The sequence below is a fragment of the Melopsittacus undulatus genome, chromosome 4 (assembly GCF_012275295.1).
Source record: "Melopsittacus undulatus isolate bMelUnd1 chromosome 4, bMelUnd1.mat.Z, whole genome shotgun sequence".
NCBI lineage: Eukaryota > Metazoa > Chordata > Aves > Psittaciformes > Psittaculidae > Melopsittacus > Melopsittacus undulatus.
Window position 1 is genome coordinate 50,250,127 of NC_047530.1, and position 23,726 is coordinate 50,273,852.

General features: G+C 36.3%; 1 protein-coding gene across 1 annotated transcript in view; it reads left to right on the top strand.

Annotated features, from left to right (window-relative positions):
* Positions 1–647: 647 nt before the first annotated feature.
* LOC101870772 (mucin-5AC) overlaps positions 648–23,726 on the top strand; it is a 44,195-nt gene continuing 21,116 nt past the window's right edge. The window contains exons 1-30 of the mRNA XM_034061311.1: positions 648–663; positions 2,189–2,257; positions 3,201–3,254; positions 3,673–3,934; positions 4,334–4,448; positions 5,082–5,172; positions 5,984–6,093; positions 6,307–6,523; positions 7,454–7,579; positions 8,040–8,157; positions 8,973–9,111; positions 10,099–10,209; positions 10,762–10,831; positions 11,631–11,768; positions 11,853–12,017; positions 12,409–12,503; positions 13,319–13,445; positions 14,169–14,421; positions 15,300–15,352; positions 15,725–15,825; positions 16,628–16,779; positions 17,198–17,336; positions 17,424–17,537; positions 18,016–18,195; positions 19,651–19,890; positions 20,608–20,764; positions 21,054–21,182; positions 21,536–21,662; positions 22,372–22,415; positions 22,504–22,698. Of these exons, the coding sequence (XP_033917202.1) occupies positions 648–663; positions 2,189–2,257; positions 3,201–3,254; positions 3,673–3,934; positions 4,334–4,448; positions 5,082–5,172; positions 5,984–6,093; positions 6,307–6,523; positions 7,454–7,579; positions 8,040–8,157; positions 8,973–9,111; positions 10,099–10,209; positions 10,762–10,831; positions 11,631–11,768; positions 11,853–12,017; positions 12,409–12,503; positions 13,319–13,445; positions 14,169–14,421; positions 15,300–15,352; positions 15,725–15,825; positions 16,628–16,779; positions 17,198–17,336; positions 17,424–17,537; positions 18,016–18,195; positions 19,651–19,890; positions 20,608–20,764; positions 21,054–21,182; positions 21,536–21,662; positions 22,372–22,415; positions 22,504–22,698 (3,907 nt within the window). The remainder of the gene's footprint in view (positions 664–2,188; positions 2,258–3,200; positions 3,255–3,672; positions 3,935–4,333; positions 4,449–5,081; positions 5,173–5,983; positions 6,094–6,306; positions 6,524–7,453; positions 7,580–8,039; positions 8,158–8,972; positions 9,112–10,098; positions 10,210–10,761; positions 10,832–11,630; positions 11,769–11,852; positions 12,018–12,408; positions 12,504–13,318; positions 13,446–14,168; positions 14,422–15,299; positions 15,353–15,724; positions 15,826–16,627; positions 16,780–17,197; positions 17,337–17,423; positions 17,538–18,015; positions 18,196–19,650; positions 19,891–20,607; positions 20,765–21,053; positions 21,183–21,535; positions 21,663–22,371; positions 22,416–22,503; positions 22,699–23,726) is intronic.

Sequence of the window (23,726 nt, forward strand, 5' to 3'; positions counted from 1 at the left end):
GCAGCTAGAATTTCCTTGGGAATGATGTATTTGCTAAGTAAATAAAAGCCCCTGCTATTTCCCTGAGAAAAATTAACAGACCAAAATACACATATATACTATTCTGCTCTGTCAGAAAAGTTCTCATGCTAGAATAAACAAACATTATATGATTCTATGCCAGATGAGATTCCTATAGATGTGTTGGGTGAGAGCAAATTCTGGTCTATTATTAAAACTTACAGAAGCATTTGTCTCACCTGATCAGTATCAGTTTTTCTCACCAGATGAATTATAATGATATGAATGCATTTACTTAATGGCATTATCTGTGATACTGAAACACTAACAGGAAATTAAAAATTTGTTTAAAATCTATCCTAAGTTACCTATTTGTACCTCACTAGAGGTCACTCACAAAGTTAAATGAGAAAAGAATTAAAAGCTTAGGTCTGAAAGAAACTGAAGACACTGCAGCAACTTCTAGATATAGTGATGCTGCTCTGGGATCAGGTACTCAGTCTGCTTACATGGTAGGAACAGTCAGGACTTACATCAGAAAAATAATTACAAGAAAAAAAAGGTGCCCCAATCCAACTATTTTTAAGGCAAAGGTAGCTGTCCAGATTTCATGGAAGTATCTGGGATGAGTTTCTAAAGTTAAGGAAATGGTCAGCAACGAAAGTAAGCACCTAAGGTGACTGAGGTTTACAGCACATCCCTGACTTCAGCATTTCTCTTTACTCCACCAGCGTGGCTCCCTGTTCAGTGAGATGGGTGTTATGGATCCATTTCTGAGTCAGTGAACTCTTTTCACCCACTGGATAAGGAAAAAGGGGACTTAACTTAGGACTTAAGAGGCAGTCCCTCTTTTAAAGAGAAATTCTCTAGACACCTAGACTGCTCATTCACATAATCCTGATGAGGATTCAGATATTAGTAATATCATCACCTAAATCTTTTGAGGATTTAGACTTGGCAGGTTACAGGTACATGCTATTCAACATGTTCCAAGCGTGGTTATCACATACTGATAGGATTCAGTCCTTCACAAAATAAGGTTGTACCGATTTTTCTTTTACAGGAAATTTTTTACTTATATTTCCTGATAAAAGACAAGAGCTTAGAGCATTAACCTAGAAGCTCAGGGTTAGTCTTTTTCTAGGCATCAAGTTTTCATGGCAAAATTCTTCATCTCTCAAAAGTCTTTGTCAGTGTTTCTGATGGTGTGGTATTGCTGGGCCATGCATGGAAAGAAATTAAAAATGTATGGAGTCATGATAGAGAGGAGACCTCATCTGCAATACTGTTCACTTAGCTGATCTCCTAACCATTTAACCGGAGGTACAAAAATAATCCTTGAAGCAAGGCACAGTAGTAAGAAAGTCTTGATGCAGCTGAGTGTCCTAATCATGTAGTCACATGACCATGGCCTGTATTTTATGCCTCTGTCCCACTGTTTTCAGCACAGTGTCTCAGCTTCAGGTGGTGTAGCAAGAACCCTTGGTCAAATAGGCTTGCAGTATGATGCTTAAGGTTTTCTGTAGAGAAGATGTGAATTTGAACCATTTCAGAGCAAGAAGAGGGCTAGAAGAAGAAACCTGGTTCTTTTGGTTCCTTCTCCTAGGTTGCTGCTCAGGCTATGGACCCTTGTATTAACATTCAGAGGTGCCTTCTTACATCCAGCTGAAAGGCAAATCTAGATCCCTGACTGAGGCTCTAGATTAGCTCCTGAAGAAAAGGTCCCATGCTTAGGTGTAAAAGAAACTGGCATATAAGTATCTGCAGCCATTAGCAGATCAATCCCCAAGTGCCTTGTTTCTTTTAACCAGTTCTGTGCCTTTTCTTATTATTGCCTAGCTACTGCACATGACTCTTACACTTTGTAAATTCTTCCTGTAATTGTTTCACCTATTAATGAGCTTTAGTGCAGCAGTGAATTAAGGGCTGTGATCCAGTCATTAGAACAAAGAAATGAGATACAAATGAACGGTTATTTGAATTTAGAGCCGTATTTGTAATAGAAAGTCTCTATTATTACATTTTACCTCTTGGAGGGGGCTGTTTCTTTCTTTCTGATGTGATAGAAGACTCTCCCCTTTGTCTTATACAGATACATCTGGGTCCTTTGATCACACCTAAAAGCTTTGATTTAAAAGTTCAGATACAGGAAACTGCATTTAACATGCTTTTTACAATTTATTCACAGGAGCTGACACTGAAATCCAGCAGGAAACAGGAAGCGAATACATGCAGGTTATTCAGCAGAATCAAAACAGTATGTTCATTTATACAGTGTGTTTGTATCTATTTGCCACATCTCTGCTTAATAATGAAAATTTCTAAAGAACCTCCCTAGATATTGCCAGTAATGTCAAGCAAAGATAGATGTGTATTAACAAGCCCCTTTCTCTATAAGAATAGTATATTTAATAGTATACTAGATAACAGATACCAAATACTAATCACAGAGTAGTTATGCTTGTGTAATAATAGGCAACTAAGAAAACAGATGTGTGTTTGTAGAGGCTGTATGCATATGTGCATTAATATGTATAAAAAAATACCAAAATGGAATACACATGCAGTATTTGGTTCCATATAAACAAGGAAATGAGATCACTTTGGCAAACAGTAAAGTCAGCAGCTGATGCTGATAAATCAAGATAGCAACCCAACTGCATTGATTTCTACAATGTAATGATTTGTGATCATCCTGTTAACAGATCTGTGGCCATTTCTAAAGAGTTTCAGCCCCTTAACAGAAAAATATTAAACAGAGAGCAAAGAAGATAATTACATTGTTTATTCCCTCCTTAGAAAGAGAAGGTTTAATGAAAAGGCAACTATGCTTTTGTACCAATAATAGGCTAATCTAGTACTGCTTAACCCTTTGAATTTTCCAGTGTGTCTGAAGCACTCCAATATGCAGAGCTGTGAATTTCTCCTTCTGCTAACACAAAACAGACTTCCATAAAAGGGTCAGAAAGGTAGAAAATGCAGATCATCACAGTTGGAAGAAATTTCTTATGATTTAACTATACTGATTTTGAATTTTAGTATGGACTTTTAACCTATCCACAGCCTGTGAAACAGAAAACAGGCTTAACATTGTTTCATTAGAGTGGCATATTAATTTTCTAGTCCTTTCTAGATAAATTTTAGGTGCAAATGTTGGCATTGTTATACTAGTTTTTTTTGGTTTATTTCTTTTCTTCTAGCTTCTGCTATGGTAAACATCATCTGGCCAATGCTGACGAATCCATTAATAAGACGTAAGTAGAGGAAATTAAACGTATTCAGTAAGTTTTCAGATTTAGGGGATGCAGACAGAGAAATGTAATACAAACAGGGAAAGGGACTGGTAAAGGAAGTCATGGATAATTTAGAAGAGAAATACAGTGATTATACAGTGATTAAGAAACATAATATTGAAGTGTTAGCTGAAATGTGGATGACTAATAAACCTCTAGCTGAACATAACTATAACCATTAATAGGGAAATATGAGTAACAGATATGAGTGAAGAGTGAATATACAGTTTTATAATGGATAGATGGACAGAAAATAACAAATGGAGGTAGGCAGATGGAAACTATTTAATGATAAAATGAAACCTAGAGAAAGCTGATTTTCACAATATTAAGGCTGAGAATTTTAAGTCATTTATTTACATCTAGTGTTAATTCACAGCCTCCAATCCTGCTCACAATGGTCGCGTGTGCAGCACATGGGGCAACTTCCACTTCAAGACCTTCGATGGGGACATATTCTCCTTCCCTGGGCTCTGTAATTACATTTTTGCATCCCATTGCAACACTCCCTATGAGGATTTCAACATCCAGATTAGGCGCACCGTGGTGGAAAATGCTCCAACAATCAAACATATCACCATAATAATTGAAGGTGTAGCTGCTGAACTAACAAAGGATGCTGTAACGATCAACGGCAACAGGTGAGTTCATTCATAACACTTGTTTGGTAACCCCATACTTTATTTCAAACTTGAAAAGTACTTTGGTGTATTTTGAGGGGAGAAATTATGTTTTTCAATAAATATGACCATTTTACCATCATGAATAAGTTGCTATCAATGCCTTTCACAGTGAATGAATCCTTCCCTTAAAGATTAACTCAGAAATACAATTTGGATGAAAAATCCTTAGAAGTTGGATCCAAATTAAGATCCATATTTGATGATGTTGCACCATCTTACATTTTAATTGCTTTTCTTTCCACATAACTGCAGTATTTTAGAATTCATATACATGCTGGATATCACAAGCCTTTTTTTTTTCTCTTTATCAAACATCTGGATCAGAAAATACCTAGCTTTCTTTTTGCCTTTTCCCAGAGTTCAACTGCCATACAGAGAATTTGGAATTACGATAGAGAAAAGCAACATTTACGTCAAAGTTGAAAGCAAAATGGGTATTGTGTTAATGTGGAATGAAGATGACAGTATCCTGGTAAGAACTGCTCCTGGACCTGTCTGCACCTGCAGGGACCTGAGCTAATTATTGATTAGGCTGGTCCCTATCTGTTTAGGAGGTTACTATTACCTTCTGCTATCATCCTGTTGAGCAATTCTTTCTTAGTATAAGATATGTTTACATCCAGGTAGTCCTAAAGAAAATTACAGGGATTTACATCTAGTGGATAGCAGGCATCTGCTTAAAATAGGGTGAAAAATCGCTTTCATTGTATCATTAACACATTGGCATTGTTATAGGGCATACGTAGCCCTTCAGGTAAAATTTTCTAGCAGAATTTCACTCTCTTAGGACTTAATTTTTACTATGGATTTGATTTTCTTTCTGAAGAAGGAATAGAAGGAATAGAAAGAAAGAAGCTAAGAGCAATACAGATAATACAGTGGAAACTTAAGTCTGCATCAACAGCATCATTAACTTGAACTCTGTGCTGTAAATCAAATCCAAGCCAACTCTTCAATCACCCAGGTTTGAATTAGATTGCTAAATAAAGTTACACAATTCTGATGAAAATACTTAGAGGCAGCAGTTGCAGGTGCTTTCAGTGGTCTTCAACATATTTTAGAATGTTAACACTAACATCTATCAATTTACTGTCCATTATTTTAGCTGGAATTGAATGAGAAATACGCTAATCAGACCTGTGGACTTTGTGGGGACTTCAATGGCTTACCAATTTACAATGAGTTCTATTCAAACAGTAAGTATTTTAAGTAATACAATTGGTTTCTGGAGTCTTCAACTTGCTTTCTTTGTATTCTTTTACCTCTAACATAATCAGCATTCATCTTTTCTATCCTGTTAAATGATTTACCCAGAAGTTATGATTCAATAAGTGCAGAGAACAGGTAATGTGATTTAATATTTTAAGCATAAATACAGTACACGTGCTAAGAACTGATTGCATATTCTTTGTATGCCATGGTTTATTTACGTTATTAGCTAACCCAATCAGAATGAGTCAGATTTCAACTAATAACAGAAATAGCTATAGAAATATATTCAAAGAAAAATGCAATTGTATTGTCTAGGCAGTACATTTACTGTTTCAGTTCTGTCTTAAAATCGGTATATCTACATTTGCCTGATCAGTTGCGTATTTTTTTTAAGATCTTATCTTCATCATTCTATCCAGCATTGGATAGCATTCTATCCAGCATCTATCTCCATTGTCCAAATCCCTGTTTAGATTGTTTCTGTATTCCGTGCATGAGCTCAACATAATCTGAAAACAGTTTGTTATTTTTCTAGTAAAAATCTTAGTTTGCATCCAGATGTAATAGGCTGAAAATTGTTTTCTAATGTTTACTTTTTCTAGGGTGCTCTCCAAGATAAATTGAAACAGGGATGTAGTGTTTCCTTTGGAAAGGGTGATAATAAAATTTAAAGACTCAAGGGCAGTAGCAGCCTCAGCCAGTCTTGGGCAGAATTTTTGAGAGAAGAAAAAGATAAAGCACAGCTGCATTGAATAAAAAAACACCAACCTTCATTATTAAACTTCTTTTGTGCAGATATTAAGATTACAGCAATGCAGTTTGGGAATATGCAGAAAATGGATGGGCCAACAGAAGTCTGTGAAGACTCCGCTTCTACCCTGCCAGACAATTGCACTGATATTTTTGTAAGGATATTTTTACTATTTCATTTTTCTTTCAAACTTATCCATATCCTTCTGCAGCTTCAGTTGGGCCAACAGGAAATGCCCTTGGGAGACAGCAACTTAAAGGAGCTTATATAATTCTATTAAAGAATAATTATACAAAGTAACAATACAAATATATTGCTCTTTTACTTTTTGTTTAGTTTGTTGGGTTTTAATTTTTGTCTTCCTAAGGATGACATATGTGAGGAAACATTGACCAGCTCTGCATTTGCAGAGTGTAATCACCTAGTTGATGTTAAAGAGTATATTATGACCTGCCAAGAAGACTTGTGCCGCTCTGAAGAGTCTAAAAATGCCTCATGTATCTGTGACACCTTGGCTGAATACTCCCGTCAGTGTGCTCATGCTGGTGGGCATCCTCTAAACTGGAGAACCTCAACACTGTGTCGTAAGTATCACAGGAGATAGCCTTAGTTTATGCCCAGTAACTAACAAACAATAAGCTTTGAGGTGATACTGAGGATGTATGAGAAATTGCAAACCATTCAAGATGATTGCATTTTCCAGAGGATTCTGATGTTCAAGTTTCAATATGAAGACTTCAGCATAAGAGCTAAGGTTTCTAATGTAAACTGGATTAAATACTATCAAAGACTTATATGGATACCCTAATTGAGAGTCGAAGTATTATTTAATTAACTGGAACAGTAAAAGAAGCAAATAAAGGAGAAAGGAGGAAGAAAGAGGCAGGCTTACTAGCTTGTATTCCTGTTTCTCTCCTTTACTCATAGTGGCTACAGCATTTTTTATTCTTTATTGTGAAGTGATTGGGTCTTCACAGGTGTTCAGTAATTATTTATCTCCTCTTCCTTGGTAGTGAGGAGTCTGCAACAGTGTAATCTTCACATTTGCACTGAATTAAACACATACTAGATTATGGGGTGTAGTTGTTGATACTGTCATCAGACCTGCATTTGCTTCAGAACAAAAGCCCACAAGGTACTATTTGCCCTTCCAATGCTATCTGGAAAATGTAAATACACTAAAGCTTTAGGAATTTAAGTTTTATATTTCAATAGCAATACAGGTGTTCATGTGAAGGTTGCTTTCAGTAGAAACACAGACCTTGCTGACTTAGAGGGGTCATTACCTTCTTGTCCACACAAATCCAGTCACTGAGCCAGTTTGGCACCAGGCAATCATGGAAACCACATCTCAACTGTAAAATATGAAAGTGACTAAATTAGCAAATTTTGAGATCTGGCAGTCAACCTGCAGTTTAGTCTGGTTTTTGTATTTAGCTGTTAAATGAATATAAATATTTTCATACACAGTGAACCTTTTGACTGAAATAATCTCTCCTCCTTCAAAATTTTAGCCAAGAAGTGTCCTTACAACATGCAGTATGAGGAGTGTGGCTCCCCCTGTGCTGACACATGTACCAATCCTGAACCATCTCAGTTTTGTGAAGAACACTGTATGGATGGTTGTTTCTGCCCACCAGGCAAGTTATTATGTACTCAGAATTCTGATCTCAAAGAACAGCAGTAGCTTACCTGTAGGATTTGGGCAGGTTCCTTGGAGTTTAAGTTCCCTTCACTCATAGCTGTAAATGACCAGCATTTGTCATGTCTCAACTGAGAAAAGGAACCTGAATTAATTGCCAATACATGTGCAAAATTAAGAAAGCAGGAAAGCAGAACAGTAAACAGTTCACGGCCAGTACCTCAACAGGATACTGTACTACAGTAAGTCCCTTTTTCAAAGCAAATGGAGTTTAAGAATATAAAGGTTGAATCCTTCATTGTACAAACTGGCACAGTCTTGCTGGCCTCAGCATAGGTATGTCCACTCATGATAGCTGCAGATCTAAGATGATATTTAGGATTTGTAGCAAATAGAAATGGTGTATAGGAAATACCTCTTTAATTGATCAAGTGTTTGTCTTTATTTTATTAATCTAGGGACTGTATTTGATGACATCAATAAATCTGGCTGCATTCCTCGTCAGCAGTGCTCCTGTGTTTACAATGGCAATACATATGCCACAGGAACTTCTTTTTCAGGGCAATGTCATTCCTGGTAAACTTTGTAAATTTTCCAACTTACTATTTCCTCTCACATACTGAGTTTAATGATTTATTATGTGCAACTGCATCATTGGCAATTGATATGCATATTTAACTGACAGCTACAATTCCAAAATATCAATAAAGAACACTTTATTGTATTTAGCAAAAGCATTAACAAGCTTTGCACTCTAACTCAAGGTGATCAAAGCAAGGATTTACCCTGTTTAGTTTTCTTACCAGTCAGTTAAAATGCTTCCTCTTTATTTTGTTCAAACACGTGGACTTCTCTGAAGGGAATGAAATTGGCATCATTTATGTATTTGCAGATACTTTCTGTGAAGAAAGGAAAGGATGACACACTACAGCCTCTATTTTACAGTTATTAATCCTGTATCTGTATATTATCACATTGCCTTAGAAAACAGATACTCTGCATTAAGAATAGACATGGGGTTACATTTCTGTTAGTTTCTGACATACCTGAATAACAAACCAGAAGAGATTTTAATTTGTTGTTGTGATTTATGTTAGCTACAAACCCCAAGCAATTTAATCATCCAGTACCTGTTGCTGGAGAGTTCACCTGTTCAAAGGAGGAAAACAACTAAATAAGCAAAGTGAATGCATTCCAGAGTCATTCCTTTTAAAGTGTTGCATCATGTGCTCACAATGTTTTAGAAAGCCAGAAACCTAGATTTACTGTGTGTCAATCTACAACCTGAAGGAAAAAACAGCAGCAAAATAGCGGAACCCAATTTCACCATAATTCCTTATACTCTGGATCACTGTTACCCACTTTAGCTAATGTGATTCTTTCTCTTCCAGTACCTGTAATGGAGGCCAGTGGCGTTGTGAAAACACATCATGCCCAGGAACATGCTCAGTAGAGGGAGGTTCACACATTTCCACATACGATAAAAAATATTATGATCACCATGGAAACTGCACTTATGTCCTTTCTAAGGTGGGAAGCAGATATTACTAGGTCATAAAGCCTTATACATTTACAGAAAGAAAAGTTCATCTCAGTTAACACTTTTGAAACTTACCTCTTTTGACATAAAGAGGTTCAATTGCCTCTCAGTTAGCCAGATGTTCACTAGAACAGATGCTGTCATTCAAATGGCAATCATCAGTTAAATATTAGACTGTCATGCAACAGTATATGGTGTTTACTGGGGAATTTCCAGTTCCTTGATGTAGTATTTGTTGAAAAGCACTGCCTTTTTTTTTTAAGAATTTACTTCATCTGCATTCCTCAGTGTGATTAATCCAGTTTTCTGAGTTGTAGAATTTTTGACATCTTACTGGATTGTATAGTATTGGGCCAAATGGTACAAGTCTAAAAAGTTACACTACTAGTTCTAAAGGAAACAAAAAAGAATTTATATGACTTACATTTTTATTTAATTTCTGGGAAGTTCAAATACAGAAAATCATTTCAAGTCCAATGATATATTTCATTTAGGTTTTGAACCTTTTTTTAAATAGATTCAAAAAAAAGTCAAAAGAAATAGAAAAATTAAAAGTTAATTATAATCAAAATATTTAATTAAGGCAATGTACAAGTATTTTTTTCTTTTTAGGGGCTATTTCTGTTCCTTCTTTCATCTGCATGATTCAGAAAAAAAAAGCAGCTATATCTTACTGTTCTCCTGAAACACATTTTGTCTGAAATTTATGTCTAGCATTGATACCACCTACAGAAAGAAGACAGCAGAACTGAATCAAACATTATAAGCATGCACAAATGAAAGCTCCAGATTTTCATTGTTCCTAATCATTACAAAAGGCAAAACTGAATCTTAGGCCCAAGAAGGCCAGGGATTCAGGAGAAACTGTACCCTATTCAGAAACAGGAATATTTTTCAGAGTTGAGGGAAAATTTTACAAGGAAATCTTCTGTAATTAAGCCTTTCATGAAATAACTGTTGGCATTTTTTTTTTTCAGCACTGTACAGATGGAACATTTGCCATCCTGGTAGAACTACGCAAATGTGGCTTAACAAAAACTGGGACATGCTTAGAGACAGTGACCCTCAACATGAATAAAGGACAAACTGTAAGAATGCAAAATTAGCATGGGAAATAACTATTGAAAATATGGGAGCAAAGAAGCTAAGTCTTAATTTGTCAGGGAACTGAATTTTTCTCTCAAATGGTCAGCATATGTGATATGTTATTTTTAATCCAGTAAAAAGAAATTTATTTTTTAATGAAAATCAGATCAGCCATAAATTTGGCTTTCTGAAGTTCATTAAGAAAGACACTGTAGTCACAAAGCAGAAAAAAAACTATTTTCTCTGCCAATTAGATGGAAAAAACATAAGCTTTTAAGTTAGAAACTACAACTGTTAAGGGATGTAATTAATCACAAAGATACATTTAAAGAGACCAAGATGCTGTAATTCCCTAAGAAGCTGAGAAAGTCTCTTTAGAAATAATTCTTTTATTACAGGAAATTTACAAAGTGGAATGAGGGAGGAGGTGAAGTCACAAAAAAATTACCCTTTTAATCCCTTTTTAATTAATATCACTGTAGTCATCACTATTATTACTCTCTGGACTATAGTTATCCTTCACACAATTTCTTCTTGTTCCTCTCCCTTACCAGCTCATCGAGGTCAAACCTGATGGTGGTGTGTATGTGAACTCGATCTACACCCAGCTGCCCATTTCATCAGGTATTTCTTTCTCTAACATTCTCTGAGCAATAAGCACGAAACTTCAACTCCACAACTGCTTATTTTCTTAACGGAAGATAAAAGGACTGTGAGTTGTTCAGAACCTGCATGCTCGTATCTCTCAGTTCTCTTTGGGATATTTCCTGAGTGACACAACTGCTTTTGAGGTAAAAGTGGGAAGTTTGATGTCATGAAGAAATGGGAGACAGTACAAGCATAGGCAAGAGCTCAAACAGAAGCAAGCAGCATTTACACTCTCCTGATTTGTTCAGTGTAAGGTTTATTTCCTTTTCACTGCCAAAAACTGAACACAGAAGATATCTGCTTACCTCTCCTACATGTTTTTTTTTATTACCCCTGTGCTCACGCTTCCTCAGATGTTTGATTTCTGCTCTTCTGTCTCAATAAGTAGCGATTCTGTGTGGTATCTCTGACCTCCCAATCTGCTTATTTTCCATTTCCAGCAGAGTAAGGGCTCTAATTTATGCTGTATAAGCTTAGCAAAAGTATTCTTTTTAATGCTTAGTGCCATACAGTTTTTCCTTCTTACTCTGAAGGAGTAACCTCCATCTGCTTAATGCTGAGACAGTGAATAAAGTTAACAACTTGGTAGCTACAATCAAATTGTGAACTGTAAATTTTGATTCATATTTCGGATTCATTTTCATAAAGATTGGCTTTATTTCACCTCAGAATTTGCAAAAGTTGTGATAGAAATTCAAGGAGAATAGTATAATGGTGCACTATTTCCAGCATTTGACCTCACTCAGAAAGTGATCATTCTGTTCTTCATCTGTAGCTAACACCAACGTATTCAGACCTTCATCATTCTTCATCATCATGCAGACAAACTTTGGTGTCCTCCTCGAAATCCAAATTATACCCATGATGCAAGTGTTTGTGCGACTGGATCCTATTTTCAAAGGCCAGACATGTGGTAAGTGAATGAAATACAAGAACATGTTGCTTAATATCTTTTGTCTAATATGAGCAATACAAACTTTTCATTGCTTTTCAACAGGTCTCTGTGGCAATTTCAATGATCTCGAAACTGATGACTTCAAGGTTATAAGTGGAATAACTGAAGGAACAGCAACAGCATTTGCTGATACATGGATGACTCAGGCTTCATGTCCTAAAGTCCAGCGCAGTTTTGAGAACCCTTGTGCACTCAGCATTGATAATGGTGTGTGCTTCTCAGATATTTTTTAATTGTTGTTGTTGTTGTTGTTATTTATTACTAAAGAAAACACAATTGCAAAGATAAGAGAAGACAGACTTACATACTTGGTAAAAACATAGCGCTAGAACCTGAAAAAATGAAAGCACTAGGGATAATTAACAAAATTAATAAGACTTTTCTTAGTAAGAGTTATAGAAATGTAACTTAAGGAAACTGAAGGAACCTTAGCCCAGATGCTGAGTGGAAAAAAAACAACAAACAAACAAACAAAAAAACACCCAAAACAAAAGGAGAGATTTGATGTGATTTCAGAACTGGCTTCACAGCCCAGGGCAGAGTGCTTTTTTGACTAATTAAATACAAAGAGTATTTGTATTGTTTGTTTTATTAACAGAAAAATATGCTCAGCACTGGTGTGGACTACTAACTGACAAGAAAGGACCTTTTGCTGATTGTCACTATGCAGTGAATCCCTCTGATTATCACATGGTACTTTGTTAAGACTGTTTTTCCCCTTATAAAAAACTGAAATAGGATCATTACAACTAGCTACCAGAAAAGGCCTATTCCATGTATCTCTCTCATCTTACGCAATGCCTGTATTTTCATTTCTGTACAGCAGCACTTCCTTCTCTCAACATGTGTTTCTGTTTGTGTTGTAACATTACCTTATTTCAATTGTCAGTCTTGGCTTCAGGATCCTGACTTCCTTGCAAATGAAAAGGCAGCTATTTACTCCTGGGTGGATACACACATGCAGTAACAAGTGTATACAAAGGCATGTCAAATGCTTGTTTGAATATCAGTGAATTGTTGTCTCATCAGCCTCATCTCACTAATAACTAGTTCACACAGAAAGCCCATTAACTAATTTTCAATATTCTGGTATCAATGTGCTGCCAATCTTTCTTCCCACTACAAATCACCCAGATACAGACACTGGTGAAATGATGTTTCTAGACTGCATAGCATGAACAGAGCTTTGTATGCTATTCTGCAGCATATTCGTAAATATGGTTCAGAGGGACATGAAACTCCTAAATGTATAACAGACTTTAAGACCACTGTCTCCCAGTAATAACCGCAGACATCAACTGAATATCCATTACATTCATTCTTCCTGGCCAGTCAACTGTAGACAAACACTGGAAAAGTTTGGTAAAAAATATTGATAAAGCTATATTAGTGTTGTTTATGAGTGAGCATATCTGAGGAAGTATTAGTGCGTAAGACCAGGAAGATAATGCTCTTTTAGACTGACAGTTTTACCAGTGCTGAGACTTTATTTTTCTCTGCATTCTTAGAACTGCATGTACGACACATGTAACTGTAAAAACAGTGAGGACTGTCTGTGTGCAGCCCTGTCTTCCTATGTGAGAGCTTGCGCTGCAAAAGGAATACAGCTGGATGGATGGAGGACCGATGTCTGCTGTAAGTACTCTTAACTATCCCCTCTCCTACAAATACACATCAATAAAAACTGCCGGTCAGGGATTATTTTATACTGATTTCTAGACAAATACAGTAAGTGTTGAGGAAGGGATTTTGTTAAGTGAACTTCTGGAAGTAATTCTCTGCTGTTCCCTTAGAATCAATCCATTGCTAGCAACAGTGAATACAAACAGACAGAAAAGGTAGGTTGCCTAGGAAAGAGACTGCTGTTACAGACGCATTTCTATGCAACTTTGAATTTCATTACGGCTTCATGTATGACAAGTTACTGTAGAGTAAATGTGACATATTAGAATAACAGTACTAGTAATTCTAACCAGAACACTTGCAAATGAAAGGTCTCTGAAGCTGCATGCTGGGTTCCACCACCAGTAGGTCTGTTTTCGGTATACAAGAAGACATTCAGGAAGATATCTTATTTCATACTTAAAAAGGTTTAGAAATTTTGCCAGCACCAAATGAAGGTTTCTTTCTGAAATCTCATTTGAGAAAATATTTTCTTCTTTGCAAACATCACATAATCCACATGTACAGTAGATTTTCAGATCTAACTCTGGAAGTATTCAGAAATACACGAATGATACAACATAGGCAGTTATGCAGTACTGTGTGCATGTAATTTCTACTGCCCATGGTTTCTTTTTTCCACACCAAAAATTACCATCTGGAATTAACAAACCTATTTTATTTTCCTCTCTCAAGCAAAATACACCTCATGTCCCAAATCCCTAAGCTACAGCTATAACATCTCTTCCTGTCAACCCACTTGTCGATCTCTGAGTGAGCGTGATATCACATGCAACATTAAGTTTGTCCCAGTTGATGGCTGCACCTGCATAAATGGAACTTACATGGATGAAAGTGGCAGATGTGTGCCTGCTACTGAATGCCCCTGCTACTACAGAGGATCTCCCATATCATCTGGAGAAACTGTCCAAGACAATGGGATTGTATGGTAAGCGAATCTGTTGCAAAACACTCAAGCAATAGTGTATATATTTTCTCATTAGAATCTGCTATATTTAAATTGGTCTCAGCCTACCTTGCCTGAATTTCAGTACAATGCTGTCTCAACTTTTAAGAAGGTGCATATTTCCCTGAGCTTGAAGGAGAATATGCCGAACCATTGAAACATATATAATGCAATGGGGCCAGCTGAGCTTGATCCAAGTGTACTGAAGGAGCTGGTGGAAATACTCACCATTTTCAAGCATTTTTCAGCAGTCCTGGCTAACAGGCGAGGTCCCAGTTGACTGGAGGTTAGCAAATGGAATGCTCACCTACAAAAAGGACCAGAAGAAGGATCTGGGGAACTGCAGGCCTGTCAGTCTAACCACAGTGACAGGGAAGGTTATAGAGCAGATCATCGTGACTGCCATCACTCAGACGATCAGCGTGACTTTATGAAAGGCAGGTCCTGCTTGACAAACCTGATCTCCTTCTATGGCAAGGTGACCCGCTTTGTGGGTGAGGGAAAGGCTGTGGATGTTGTTTACCAAGACTTTAGTAAAGCCTTTAACACTGCTTCCCACAGCATTCCCCTGGAGAAAATGCCTGCCCATGGCTTGGACAGAGGCACTCCTTGCTGGTGAAAAACTGGCTGGACGACTAAGCCCAAAGAGTGGTGGTGAATGGAGTTAAATCCAGTTGGCTTTGGCCGCAAGCGATGTTCCCCAGGGCTCAGTGTTGGATATCACACGAAAGCAGCACTGGTAGTGGCATTAAGGGAAATTCTTTCCTTTGGAAATTCTGGAACTTGACAAGAGAGAAGTAGCTCTCAGTCTCAATACATGATTTAAGACATTTTTCTTTTTTTTTTTTTCTCTCTTGCAGCACCTGCATCCAGGGAAGACTGGATTGCACTGGAGAACCCAACCCAGCTCAAGGTGAAAAAAAATAAAAATCTTCCACTTCTCTGTGACAGGTTCTAGACAGAAATAGTTGATATAATTGATTGAAATGATAAAATCTTAATAGAGTTTTAAGTAACAGAAGTATTTTTGATTTAGTTACAGTGCAACAGTTATCATAAAAGGCAAGAGGGAACCTAAATTAATGATAGGATTTCTTTTTCATAATGATTTTTTTTCTAAAATACTGTGGGTTTTCTCTGGTAATTCAGTGCTCTGAAATGAATGTATTTAATACAGACAGCAATCCTTACTAACTGAAATATGTAATTCCAAAGGATTTCTAGATGGTTTTAATGGCTAGAGATGAGCCATTTTTGATTGCTCTCATTTCTTTCCTTCCTTTAGTCTGTGAATCTCCCATGGTCTACTTAGACTGTAGAAACATCACTGAAGGAACAACTGGAACAGAATGTCAAAAAAGTTGTCAGACTCTGGATATGCAGTGTGTAAGTATTTCATGGCTGGATGAAATTGTGCTTCCAGGTTTTGCTTGTGCTTTTGGTGGTAAGTAACTGATCTATCTGATCCACTCCAAATCTACAACACAGATAATTTGTTCTTGTAGCAAAAGCCTAAAACCATGTTATAAAACATTAATAATGGGACCCTTAAACAAAAATATGGTAACAACCAATTCATAAAATTGGTGTCTACCTTTCTTCAGCTACTGCAGGTAGCAGTAATTAGTAGTGAAAATATTTAGGACACATATTTTACTTCTTTAGGATAAAATTACTGGCTATGAACTGGATAGGAGAAATAATTCTTTCTCATACCATAATGCAATTGGGAACTTCTTTCACACATAATTATAATATTCCATCTAAACGCATGCCACATACCATTTTGTGAATAAGTACCATGGAAGATAAATACATTTTGATGTAAACCAATTAAACCTAAAAAATATTACGTATTTTCTTTTTAAAGCTCCATTCAGTCACCAACTGCAAAGTGCAAGGCTGTTTCAGCTAATACAGAGCAAGACTTACAACTCAATGTATCTTAAATTTCACAGACTGCAGCAGAGTAATCAGGATTGGCATACACAAAACATCTTTAACAGATATGTATTCTATTAAATCAATGGCTAATAAATTCCAGTTTGTTCCATTGTCCAATTAGTACTTTGCAGTTCTCTCTCATTTAAGATGGGCAGCAATAAGACCATATAAATACATTTGATTTTAATGTTTTTCTATTGCAAATATTTAATTCTGAAATTTTATCTTCTCTTAACTTTTCTAGTATAGCACACATTGTGTATCTGGCTGCGTGTGCCCAGCTGGGCTTGTGTTACATGGGAATGGTGATTGTATTCCTGAAGAGGAATGTCCATGTATTCACAATGAAGCCATGTATCAGCCTGGGGAAAAGATCAGTGTTGATTGTAACACCTGGTAAGTATTTCCTCAGAAGTATCATTCCTGGTTCCATCATTTGTCTTTCCAAAGAACTTAGATAGTAGAGCAGTAAAGAAATATTTGGATTACACATGTCACCAACTGATGGATCTCTTAGTTGTGAATTAAACAGTTTCTTTCTGATGTAGGCAGATAACCAAAGCACAGAATGGGAAGAAGTCTTTGGGACCACAGTGTTCATTTCGTATTACCCTGGTTTGCAGTTAATGCATTCAGAGTGGCACGACAGAACTTTTCTTTAATATTTCACATGAAAAAACTTAAAAAATTATTTTAACTCCAGAATCAGTACATTACCAGGGATGAGTTGCCAAACAAATACTGATTTGCTGGAATGTGTCTACACAAAACAGTGATTTGTTTTATTATTAAAATGTTTTATTCTCATTCCTAGTGTATGCAAGAATAGGAAGTGGGAATGCACCGAAGATCAATGTCTGGGCACTTGTGCTGTTTATGGAGATGGTCATTATAATACCTTTGATAACAAAAGGTTCAGCTTCAATGGAAACTGTGAATACACACTAGTCCAGGTACTGATAATTAGCAATAGTAAATGAGACTTTGCCTTGATTGTGTCTACAAAAATAATGGATTTTAAAATGTTATTCTCCACCCAGGACCACTGTGGGATGAGTGGCACAGCCAATGGAACCTTTCGGGTTATTACTGAAAATATTCCCTGTGGCAACAGTGGGACAACTTGCTCAAAATCTATCAAAGTTTTCTTAGAGGTAAGAAGATCAGCTTTGTTCCATAACTGTTTAGGGCTCAAGAGAAGCCTAGATATCCATTGTGTCAAGGAAGCTGGAAACTTAAGCTTAAATCAGATTGAAGTGAAATATCTGGTAGAGCTTCCCAGCTTTCTATCTTTTTCTTTTCCCAAACTATTTTATATTACCCTTGGGGAAACTACAGATTTACAGGAAAATGGTCTTCAGCAGAAATTAGCCTATCATCCCACAATTGTTTTATTCTATGCAATCTAGATCCTCCATGACTACCAAAATTTTCTTTTTTTACCTATAGCATTTAAAATACCTTTTTACCACAGTTCCAGGAAGCTAATGTTTGAGCTATGAAGTTTTATCGCATTTGGATTGTTTTCATTATATAAATTATGCATAGTATCCTTAAAAAGAGAAAAATGTATTTAAGAGCACAGCTACAGTTACTGAGTTCATTTCTAATTGCCTTTTCCTCCTGTTTCAGAGCTATGAACTGATACTTGGTGAGGAGCATGTCAGTGTCATAAAGAGAGGACAAAATAATGAGGTGCCATACACAGTCCGCTATATGGGTATGTACTTGGTAATTGAGACCACAAGTGGACTGATACTCATGTGGGACAAGAAAACCAGCATCTTCATCAAGCTCAGCCCTGATTTTAAGGTGCGGAACTATCAGTTAAATGGCAATTTACAGGCCAGATTTGGACTGTGTGTGAATTTTCTTGAGACCCTGCCAAGATCCCAAACAAGTGATGTCTCTAGCATTCCTAGGACATCCCGTGTTGTTTTCCGTTCCTCTGGTGCCTCAGGAAGCCATGACAACATCCTGCTGCTCTTCCGAGCTTTGAAGGCAGCTTTCAGTGCCTACTTGGCCTGACAGAACTTGAACTGGCAAACTGCTTTCTGGAACTTCGTTAAAATTACCCACTGAACCTTGGTAAAGGTTATTAGACCTTACTAAAATTACATAGCTGCATGTGTCAAAACAAATTGAGTAGTCATGATCTTGAAAGTAATCCATTGTTTCCAGTTCTCATTACCACACAAATCACATTATCATACTTTAAGAACAAGGAAGTGAAATATTAGGAGTGAAAGACTCTTGTAAAATGCTGCCATGTGTTTTGCAAGCATGATTTACACAGGTGATAAGGGAAATGTATTTCTGTTCTCATACCCCTTCTTCTAGCTTAATATATATAAATGCTAAAAAGTATGGTAGATGAGTAATTTGCTATCTTACTGTACACAGCAGTAACTTTTCAGATAGGTTTCTAGAATCATAAAATCATAGAATCGACTAGATTGGAAAAGACCTTAAGATCATCAAGTCCACCAATAAACAATGTCACTGAGGACCTCATCTACATGGTTTCTGAACACTTCCAGAGATCGTGATTCCACCACTTCCCTGGGCAGCCTGTGCCAATGTCTGATAACACTTTTGGTGAAGGATTTTTCCTAATATCCAATCTAATCCTCCACTGGTGCAGCTTGAGGCCATATTCTCTTGAATTAAGTGTAATTTAGAACTAGATAGACAAATTAATTTCAGTATCATAGGTTCTTTTGCTTCCTCACCCACTGGCATTTTATACAAATAGTAGTAATATGGAAAGTTTGCACCTTAGATTTGTCAAGAGAGCATAGCATCTACTGCAGCCTATCAGTTTTACAGATCCATAAATTTAGAATGAGGGATGTTTCTGGATGTTCAAAGAAAACGTAATTCTTTTTTATACCTGCGACCAGGCAATCTGGTAGGACTGGTAGTGTTTACATGCTTTGTAAGGCTGTTTTTTATATGTACATCTACTGTATAAAACAGAGCTTAAACTGAGAACTTAGTTAACTGAATTGTTGTTTCAGCATTAAAGACACACCTCCAAAGACTGAAAGTTAGAATGACAAGGATGGTTTTACTGTGTAGATTTAAAAGAAAAGTCAAAAGCAGTATCCTTCTAGCAGTAGTCACTACGTTCTGTTGCTGACGAAACAAAGAATTAAGGTGTTCAGGAATGTTAGAATGGAATGGAATTTCAAGTACTTTTTCAGCCTCAGATGTTGTTTCAAGGTTTCTCTCACCCATATTTATTTTGTTTACTTCTTTTTGCAGGGCCAGATCTGTGGCCTCTGTGGAAATTATGATGGCAGCGGCATCAATGACTTTACTACAAGGAGTCAGTCTGTGGTAGAGAATGTCCTAGAGTTTGGAAACAGCTGGAAAGTATCCTCTACATGTCCTGATGCTTCCAGCATAAAGGATCCCTGTTCTACCAACCCTTATCGAAAATCCTGGTCAGAGAAACAGTGTAGCATCATCAACAGCAATGTCTTTGCTGCCTGTCACTCTCAGGTATTACCAGGGCAAAAGTTCACTTCTAGTGTGAAGACTAGGTCTACGGATTATTGAAGCTGCTATCCTAATACATTTTCACATGCATGCCTAATTAGCTAATAATTCGCTAGTATGTTTCACTTTGAATTGTGTTAGGAAAACTGCAATATGAATCCTGCTCATGGGACAGATTTATAGTCCCTATCTGTAAGAAATAAAAGGATACCTTGTTCAAAGGAAATACTGACATATTAGAAAAGAATGATAGTTTAGTAATTACTATTTTCCTGTAGTGTGGCAGAAATAAAAAAAAAATTCATATACTATATACAGAACACAAGCTCAACAAAATAATAATATAGTAACGAAGTATCAGCATAGCCTTTATCTGGCACTAAGTACATACCAAACAATGCAGGGTAACTGTGCTCTTCCTATTTAGTTCTTTCCATTGGCAGAGACATTAATTTTCAAATCCAGGTGTGTATTGCTTGCGAACATGAATCTAATCTTCTACTAGGACACCAATCTAGATGTCAAAAAATCTGTAAATACATGGTTCAGATGTATAATCTGGTAACACCTCTGATGTTTAACAGTGTATATAAAGCAAAAGAAATCACTGCTGTAAGCCTTTCTTCTGAGATACTACAGTTTTAAGAAAATTACCTTAGGAAAGCTAAGAAAGAATTTAGATGGTGGGATATATAGCATTACATTTCTTTTTATTAACAGGTTGAACCAGCAAAATATTACCAAGCATGTGTGACAGATGCTTGTGCATGTGACTCTGGAGGAGACTGTGACTGCTTTTGTACAGCAGTAGCCGCCTATGCTCAAGCATGTAGCGAAGTTGGTGTCTGCATAGCCTGGAGAACCCCATCAATCTGTCGTGAGTTTTATGTCATAAATACTTCTTCTGTAAGTGGAGTTAAATTCATAGTGCCTTGCTTAACACACACTCTGGGTATCTTACATACGTGCATTATAATCTCACTGTGTAGGCTTTTCACACTAAGCTCTTTTGATGGTGACAAAATTTCACCTACTCATTCCCATTTTTCAGGACTGTTCAAGCAGCACTGCAGTAATATGATGAACTGGCATGAGTAAAAAAAAAGCTTTTTTTTTCTTTTTTTTTTTTCTTTTTCTGAGCATGTCCAAATTCTGTTTCTCCTCAGCACTGTTCTGTGATTACTACAATCAACAAGGGGAATGTGAATGGCACTATAAGCCTTGTGGAGCCTCGTGTATGAAGACCTGTAGGAATCCAAGTGGAAAATGCCTCCATAACTTGTCAGGTTTAGAAGGTAAAAAGAGCTGCAAATACCTTATTTTGTTATACTTTTAATGCTTTCTATGGAGCGTATTTCACCATCAGCCACATTTGCACCACTCTGTTCACTTCAGCATCGTTGCAATCACATGAATGCAGGCAAAGTATGGAAAGTGAAGTTAAAAACACCTGTAAGACCAAGTACTTGTGGGTGGGTTCTGCAGATGCTACTACTCTGCATTAGTTCCTAGAATTACTGGAGAAAAATAAGTTGCAAAATTATGACTATTAAAAACAAGACCTGCAAACACATTCTGCACAAATAAAAATGTTGTTCACTGTATTTCATTCTTGCCTATCTGCTATATGTCCTTTTCCTTCCTTCAGGCTGCTACCCTAACTGCCCACCAAATAAGCCATATTTTCATGAGGACCAGATGAAGTGTGTTAGTCTCTGTGACTGTTATGATAATGAAGATGGAAAGATATACATACGGGATGAATGCCGTGTATGGTAAGAATCAACGTACCAACCTAATCATGTACAAGGAAAAATAATCAAAACAGCAGTGTGAAATTGCATGTTCCTGTTACAGGACAGGAATAGTTTATGTTGCCTGTGTAAACATAATGTTTTACTATATAATGCCAGTTTTCTTACTACGTTAGTAGGAAGAAGTTCTTATGTGATTTTATGTTCAGTTGAATTTGTTCCTGGTTATGCTGTAAATCCTCTGCATCAAGATACAGTAAGAACAGTAAGTCCTTTATGACAAGGCTTTCTCTATTTCCAGTTCCTATGTCAGGAAAAATATTGTTCCAGGAGTATAAAAATATAATAGGGGTCTACTTCCAAGGATTTTATTATATTCTTATACCACTTGTAGTATTTAGACTCTTTCCCTTTTTAACCTGCATTTTAGTACAAAAATATTGCAAGTAAAAAGCAAGGACAAGACTTCCTCCTGTAGCTTTGCATAATACTTAGATTCACTTCAATTCTATTCTATAAGTTTGGGTTACTATAAAGAAAGATTTTAGAAAATTATATGAAAAGAAAAAAACCCAACATGAACTGGACATTCAAGGAATAAACACAAGTGTCCTGTATTTTGATGCAAGTATCTGGCAGAAAAAGATGATTAATAAAATTATCTCATAATAAAAAAATACGGAGGTTTATGGTTTTTTCAGTGTTTTGGGGTTTTTTTATGTCATTTCAGTGAATGTACATCAGATGGTTTGGAGTGCAAGTTTGATGATAAAGGTAAGACAGCTAAGAACTATTAAGAAAATAAAATATTGGATATTATCTTTTCATAGATGCCTGATAGTAAACTTCCTTTGAATTACAGCATGCCACTGCATTTATGAAGGGAAGAACTATAAATATGGTGAAGTCATCTACAACACCACAGATGGAACTGGATGGTGTTTCACTGCAACATGTGATGTCAATGGAACAATTAACAGAAATATCTCTAAATGTGGCATCTTTACAACAACACCATTTCCTTTTCTTAGAAATCAGTCCGAAACTACTGCTTCAGGTATGCATGAATACTCTTTAAAATAACTGAAAAAGTCTCTGGAATGGATGGAAAATTGCTAAAATGGAGGGCCTTTCATTAGTTAAGGACATAAAATTTTACTTGAAACTGTTTATTCCCAATGAAACCACCAACTCTTTTGGCAGGTTCAATTGTTAAAGATGACCATAATTGAGGATATAAAAATGAGTACAGCAGTTCTTAAAACTCAGTATGTGCTGTTTCACTATGTTTTTTCCAAGGGAAAAAAAATAATAGATCTTACTAATCATTGCACCTTGGAGAACCTCCTCATTTCCTTGAATACAAAAAACAGCAGCTCTAGACAGACTTCTGAAAACACAAGAGAGTGCCATTTTTTAAATAACTGACTACATTAGCGCAAACTGAAGATAAGACATCTAGCCTGAGGGCATGTTCAAATTACTTAAAAACATTCTTTGGAACCTTTCCCAATTGTATATAAGAACTAAATCAATAGTTCCCTTCTAGTCCTGCAGTACACTTGTATATTATTCCTGCAGTTAACTTGTTACAGTGACCATGTAATCCTGAAAAACTGTGAGAAGTATTTCCATAAAATTATACAATATGACAGCAAGAACTAAATACTGAACTTTAAAAATTCTATTAAGTAATATCCATATGAGGAAAGTGGCATATATTCCACATGGTTATCTTTATAATGCTAAGAATATGAAAAGAAAAAAGCAAAAAAGACTAATTAGATTATATATTTCCTATATATTATGTTAGTGAATTCCATATGATAATGTATTATATATAAAATACATATGTTAAATATATATCTTATATCTACATATATATTACAGGATATATTAACATAAGTAGAAAACTCATTAACCTGTAAAAATATTTCAAAGCCTCTGTGCTTATGCAGTTAAGTGTAAATAAGTACAGAGGTAATACCAAGGAGAATAACACCTTCTCTTACTTAAACCATAGCAATCATGAGATCACATTATCCTATATATTGCCATTCCACATTAGCTATATTTATATACAGC